At 34.3% G+C, this 7,040-nt stretch overlaps 2 protein-coding genes across 3 annotated transcripts in view; both read right to left on the reverse strand.

The window, feature by feature from the left end:
* Positions 1–240: 240 nt before the first annotated feature.
* On the reverse strand, positions 241–4,937 carry spata4 (spermatogenesis associated 4). Of its 2 annotated transcripts, none has more exons than XM_016295138.1 (7): positions 4,919–4,937; positions 4,180–4,286; positions 3,702–3,831; positions 3,415–3,533; positions 2,819–3,039; positions 2,569–2,721; positions 241–1,654 (listed from the first exon to the last, which is right to left on the reverse strand). In XM_016295138.1, the coding sequence occupies exons 2-6, from the start codon at positions 4,278–4,280 to the stop codon at positions 2,609–2,611; spliced, it is 684 nt and encodes a 227-aa protein (XP_016150624.1). In that variant the 5' UTR covers positions 4,281–4,286; positions 4,919–4,937; the 3' UTR covers positions 241–1,654; positions 2,569–2,608. The 2 variants fall into 2 exon arrangements, with proteins under 2 accessions (XP_016150624.1, XP_016150623.1); XM_016295137.1 differs by lacking the exon at positions 4,919–4,937 and adding an exon at positions 4,385–4,568.
* asb5a (ankyrin repeat and SOCS box containing 5a) overlaps positions 4,755–7,040 on the reverse strand; it is a 4,806-nt gene continuing 2,520 nt past the window's right edge. The window contains exons 4-7 of the mRNA XM_016295136.1: positions 6,139–6,292; positions 5,878–6,012; positions 5,151–5,342; positions 4,755–5,047 (exon numbers count right to left, since the gene is read on the reverse strand). Of these exons, the coding sequence (XP_016150622.1) occupies positions 4,920–5,047; positions 5,151–5,342; positions 5,878–6,012; positions 6,139–6,292 (609 nt within the window). The 3' untranslated portion in view covers positions 4,755–4,919. The remainder of the gene's footprint in view (positions 5,048–5,150; positions 5,343–5,877; positions 6,013–6,138; positions 6,293–7,040) is intronic.

The following is a 7,040-nucleotide window of genomic DNA, read 5'->3' on the forward strand; positions in this document are numbered from 1 at the left end:
ATACACGAGTTTCACAATTTGAGTTGAATTACTGAAATAAATGAACTTTTCCACGACATTCTAATTTATTGAGATGCACTTGTACAAATGTTGGTTGCCTAGTGGTCAAAAAACACTTTTGGGGGTTATTTCTGTACACTAATAGTTCATACAAAATACATTTTTCAAATATATTTTGTGTTCCACAGAAGTCATGAGGGTGAGTAAATGATGACTCTTTGAATGAATGAAAGAAAATGTCCCTAAAAAAATCATTTGTTTGTCAAATCATTGAGAGTAGACACCGATTCAGTAACATCTCAGCTATGCTAATGACTAAATGACTGCATTCAGGGTCATTCGCACCTCATGGCATTTTATTCCGCACAAAGCCTATTATTTGGATTTTTAAATGCCCATTTCAGATGGAAAACAGCATAAGCATGTAATAGGGAGGAGGGTGAGAAAAACAGAGGGAGCGTGAGAGAGACGAGGTGGTCTAAAAAGTTATTTTCTAGGCACATTGATGAAAAGCAGTATGCTTGCTTTAGATATCCATGGCAACCTTATGCTATGAATTGAGTCTGAAAGATGCATGGTAACACAGCAGATACACTCTTTATGTTTGACAGAGGCACTGAGCGTGTGAGAGTGTTTGTCTGTGTGTGAGACTGAAAGGGACTGTGTGACACTGTGTGTTTGTGTGTGTACAACGCAGAGAGAAACAGAGTAAAAGAGGCAGAGGGTGTAAACAAGCACCCGGGCAACTTGCCTAAATCCTGCCTGTCTCACAGTGAGTTTGCTAAATGAATATCTAATTTGCAGTGGGTCTTAGGTGGAGCGGAGAAGAGAACATGCTGTGCCTTTCATTTAAAACCGAGCTATCTCAATACAGAGATAACAGAGATGCAACAACAGGCTGAAGAAGGCCTAAGAGCTACTGGGGTTAATTGATAAATGTTCAATTTAAGCTCAGATGATGTTCTAAACCTACATGATTTATTTTTTGTCCATGGAACTCAAAAGGAGATTTTTAGGAAAATGTCCAGACTACTCTTTTTATACAACAAGAAAAAACCCAAGCCGTCCCATAAAAAGCCATAGAAACATCAAATCATAAGGAGCAGAAAAATAATTTTTAGTAACTTAATTGATTCAAATATCATCACACATTTAATAAGAGCTATGGATGAAATCAGAATTAAAATGATTATACACATATATTAATCTATCGAACTGATACCAACTTTTGGTTGAACTACAAGAAGCAGTTCTTCTGAAAAATATTAATTGTTTACACTTTAAATCTGTGACTTGAATATCACAAGAGATGGAAATATGCATTTCATTATAATAGATTTGTTGACCTGTAAGGTGTAGAGAATTAAAATCCAATGCCAATCAGAACAACAAGCCTTTAGAAGCTAATAAATGTGGATTTTTATATATATTTTTAGTCTGTGTTCTATTTAAACATGGACAACAAAAGCAGCCTGCACACTGATGTGTATGCTTGTTAGACTGGTTTTTATTTATTGTGCGAATGAATCTTCTGCTTAAATTTCTAGGGCCACATTTTGAAATGTGCTTTGAAGACCTCTGTAAGACATCTACCTTAAACATAGATTCTCATAATTTGCCTCCAATTTGCTTCTGATGCCAGATGCCACAGAACCTGCACATAAAGAAGACAAACATTCCCTAAATACAATATATTTAAACAATGATAATACACTTGTGACTCATGTTGGGCAGCAGTATATTTTAGTATTATTTATATACTATTATAGTATTTATTAACATTTTTATGAGTTTTTTTATATTTATGTTAATTTTAGATTAATTTTAGAAGTAATTTTGTTATGTGCTTGTCATTTTTTAATGTTTCTAACTAGATTTAGCTTTTTTTTAGTCTAAGTTTTAGTAATTTTAGTATTTCAACTTAAGTTATTTCAATTAGTTATTAAGGCAACATTTCTAATTTTCAAAAAAACATTTACATTTTTTTAAATCTAATATTTATGTCATTTCACTTTCAGCTTTATTTTCAGTTAATTTCAATTAACAAAATCAATTTTTATTAGTTTTAGTTAACAATAAAAACCATTTTGGGCAAAAGTGTTGCTATTGTGCCGATAATCAATTATTTGTAGATTAATGACATTTCTTGATAGCAAGGATTTATATCTTAATTCTTTTCAACAGAAAAGCTATTTTAATCATAATAGTATTTTATTCAAGTAGAGTGGTAACATTAATACTCTCGACAACATTAGAAATGTTTTAAATGTTGTGTCTTGTTCTCTCACCTGTTTTGAATCAGAACAAGTAATTTATTAATTAATTATTCTTTCGAATAGGTTCCTTTTAATTAAACGGGTAAGCAAAACAGTTTGAAATGTTTTGCCATGCATTGCAGTGTATGTAGCACTAAGGGTTTATCTTAGCAAACTTTTAATAGTTTATAGCCTTGCCAGGTGCAATTTTTGAGGAGCTTTTGTGATACTGCTCTGTGAAAAAAACAAACAAAAAACAACAACAACAACATGGTTTGTTAAAATTTAGATACTATTTAGACTGTTGGCTTACATATGTCTCATCTTCTTGTTGGCAAGGTAGAGCCAAGAACTTAACAAGCTGCTTGACTGGTGTTCATCTGCAGGTTTGGCTCGCTCTGGTAGGCGAACAGCGGAGGCAATCTGACAGCCTGTTCTCCAAGAGTGGGCTTAACATTGAATCGTTCTATCAAGAAGTCAAAGAAATATACTCTACAGTAAAGCATCCTTCCCCAAGACATACAAATCTCAGGGCAAATAGAAATTTATGGTGTGTTACTCACTTGGGTCTTGTGTTCTCTCCTCTTTTCTCTGTTCTATGTGTCTGTGCATGATCGCAAGGACCTTGCGCTGGTTGGAGATGATGTTTGGTTCAGCTATAACCTCACTGAGACTCAAGTTGCTCTTTATGGCCACTGAGGCTGTGGCTCGAGCCACCATAGGCAACTGGTCTTGATAAGCCTTATCTGTGAAGCCTTGCTCCACCTTCTGGATGGTCTGGATCCTACAGGAAGCATAAAACGAGCCAAATGTAGACAAGGTGTGAGATTAATTAGTCCTTAACCTTTGAAGCATATGTAACGCATTACAAAATCATGGCTGCAAGCAAATTTGTATATTTGTTTTACACACCTAAAGCATGTACATGCAGATGAAGCGGAATTAGGCCTACATATCCATCCTGCAAAACGTATCCTCCCTTTCATTTGAACATAATTGTGTCTTTTGAAAATTAAAAGAGGGCTTTATATACCAGAATGGAGAAAAACTAAATGTGAGTATTTGAAAACAATGCCTAAAGGGCTATTTGGCTAATATTTGATTTACATTATCTGATGGGAATGAAAAATGCATAAAGAAAGTACATATGAAAGCTCACCTTCTGTTGGTCAGGAAGGTGTAAATCTCTTGCACGAGAAGCTCTGCAGCTCCAGGTTTACAGTGGATTGTGCCATCTATGACCTCTTTCATCAGACTGATGTTTTGCTTCTCAAAAAACTTTTAAACAACCAAAGGTATATTACAGAAAATATCCTTATTAAACGGCTAGATCTTTATTAAGCTGGCATGGTTTAAGAAAAATAGGCCAAAGCACAATAAACATATCATGAAAATAAATGATCAGATATTTCATGTCACTTGTATAATTTCTTGTATCAAACTCACTCTCTCAATCTGGGACCAGTTGGATTGTTTGGCAGCCAGTGAAGCTCCATTATCATAGGAGTGCATATGAAAATCCCTTGGGAAGTACCAGGAAAATATTTCTGCCACTAGGTATCCATTGGAAAGGTCTCTTTGGTCAAAAGACAACAAGGCATGTAAGTACATTTCATATTTAGTAGTAATTCAAAGTCCTTTCAATTTTGTTTATTTTTGAACCACATTTGTTATATTTTTCATGAAACCAGATGTTAAATATTAACATTTTATTCAAAATGAACAAAATCGCCGGATGTTGACTAAACAGCGAAATAGAGTACTCAGTGGGGAATTGTAAATGAATATTTATTGTATTTGATTAGAAAACTAAACCAACTAGCTACACAGCACTTGCAAGCTTTTATACAAGTACAAATATATTGATATCCCCTAAATGGCTGAAGTTTTTGGGATTTACGGCATCTTCTCTAACGTTACTCACCTGCGCACGTTTTTTGGGAAAAACGATAATTCAAGACTTTGCAGCCATTTCAAAACCTCTCGTGGTAGACCAGCCTTCTTAGGGGACTGCGAATAGGCCATTTCTTACTATAAGTAAAGACAGAAACGAGGAGCAGCCTGTTTGTTAGAGGAAAAAGACAAGCCCCTTCGGTTCATTGTTTACAGTCGCATGGAAACAAGCTTACTGACGACACGCGCTGGAATTGATGTGCTGCCACCTGCTGGCAGATCATATGTTTGATTTGTAGAACATTCGACCTACTGGGATCTTTTTTACGCTATGGAAGTCAATGGCTACCGTCAACTGTTTTCAACTGTTTACCAACATTCAACTTGATGCAAATCATGACAATTTTTTTTTTTTGGGAGAACTATCCCTTTAAAGGTACACTGGAATGAGATATTTTCAAGTCTAACAAACGTTGCGAAAATTAACCATGGTTTTATTGTAGTAAAAGTGTAGTAACCATATGTTTTTTTGCCATATTGATTACCATTTGTATAACCACAGTTTTACTACAAATACCATGGTTAAACTATGGTCAGTGTAACAAAACCATCGTTAATTTGTGTGTAGGCCTATATTTTATTTATTAAAGTAAGATAAACAAAATTGGGTACCAGTCACAAGTTTATTTATATACCATCACTGGCATATTCTTGTTAAATCAGACCACAGACACAAAGTCAATACAGTAATACTAAGCAAACATAAGGACATTATCTATATTGTATAAAGTTCTTCATGGCTTTAGGGAGGGGCAAATGTGGTAGAAGGTGCAGTCGGGAACGTCCCAAACTCTCCCTGATTTGCTGACGGCACAGTTGACGCAGAGAACGGGGTGTCGCTGTAAATGAAACAATACTGATAAAAGCTGATGCAGTAATACACGTAAAAGTCAAAACATCAGTGACTTTTGAGCCTATCATACTGCTGCACATGTAACTCACCTTCATAAATCAATAGGAATCCCTCTGTAAGGCTCCCTGGAGGAGCAGCCTCCACGGGCCGCTTATACTCCAGGTTGCGTGCATTTACATCTGCCCCAAATTCTAGCAGGAGCTTCACTATGCTTATACTGTCTTTCTGGGCTGCTGCATGAAGAGGACTCTCCAAATGTGTGCCTCTCTGCACATTTGCACCTGTGATGGTGACAATTTTGTGACATAGTAACACAGCATAGGTTATTTTCCAAATATTAAGCACAACTGTGATCTACCTGTAGGAGTGGGTGATATATCACTTAAAACAAATTGCCTAGCTTTTATGAAGTGTCTTGAAATCAAGTTTGATTGTTTGAACCTGAATTGTGAACATGAATTTGCAGAATTTGCATTCTGTGATGCGATTAAAAGAGTCATTTGAGTCGATTCTTTTTATGAACCGTTTTCACTCATGTTAACTGGTTTAATTCAGTCTCTGAATGAACTCACTAAATCTGTCAGAGCGGTTAGACATAATGAACTCCACCTTATTGTTACTTTCAGCATTTTCCATCTTAAAATGAATCTACTTTTTATGTACTTAAGTCTTGTGAAACGTAACTGTAATTTCAGGCTGGTTGTGTCAAACTGACCATCCGCTAAATTTGAAAAATTATAGTTAGATTGTCATGAAATTTGTTTGTCCCTACTTGTCAGCAAAGTTAGTTAATAGTGTGAATTTGGACTTGTTCACCTCCATCGAGCAGCTTGCGGGCACATAAGTACTCCTGACATCGACAAGCACTGTAGAGAGGAGTGCCCATGTGAGGAATTTCATAGTCCACATCCACACCCCAAGCAATCAGTGCCTCCACACACTTGCTGTGGCCTTTGAACGAGACCATAAAGCCATGTCATATTAAAAACTTAAGAGAGTCTATTAGCAAGTCGGCTAAGTCGGGCTAATTTTGATTTGTGCAGGACTATGGTACTATAATGCCAGTCTTATACCCACCCCTGCTGACTGCCTCATGGATGGGTGAAGGCTGGCATATAGCCAGGGCCTCTGGTCTGGCGTCACTCTGCAAAAGCAGCTCTAGACATTCCAAACTGCCAGCTGAGCAGGAATTAAACAATGGAGTCACTCCATCTATAGTTGTCACATTAACCTGAACACACAGACATAGAATACAAGACACAAGAACAGAATGTGTCATGAAATTATATGAAAAATGCAACAGCTGAACACAAATGTTTACAAAATGTTTTATCCCCTGTTTTATGGCTTAAGTGTTTACCAGATTATAAGGGTTTGCTGTAACTCATGTATTCGAATAGACAAAATAATTAAAAAAATAATGATAAAAAATATAATATATATAGTATATTAATAATATAATAATGACAAAATAAAAGATATAATGATTATATATAAAAATTAAAAATAAGAAGATAACATTTTCTAGAATTAATAGTTAATTAGAATTAATAATTGAATAGATAAAATAAACAGAATAATATAATACCGTATAATATAATAATGACAAAATAAATTATATCAATATAAAAAATAAAGATACCATTTTCAATTTACTAGCCATTTCTGGGTGAACAATGTTTCTAAACTACACAATTTTTTCAGTGTAGAATTAATAATTAATTAATAATTGATCATTTAAAAAAATAATTGATAGATAAAAAACAAATATAATATTATTTAATGCATAAAATATAATATAATATAATAACGACAAAAGAAAATATAATGATTATATAAAAATAAAAAGATATTTCTAGAATTAATAATTCATTAGACATATTATGAATAATCATCATCATCAATAATATAATAAATATAATATAATCATGACAAAAGAAAAGAAAATTATGATTATATACTGTATGTATATATATATA

This window comes from Sinocyclocheilus grahami, unplaced genomic scaffold (genome assembly GCF_001515645.1).
Source record: "Sinocyclocheilus grahami isolate Dianchi unplaced genomic scaffold, SAMN03320097.WGS_v1.1 scaffold330.1, whole genome shotgun sequence".
NCBI lineage: Eukaryota > Metazoa > Chordata > Actinopteri > Cypriniformes > Cyprinidae > Sinocyclocheilus > Sinocyclocheilus grahami.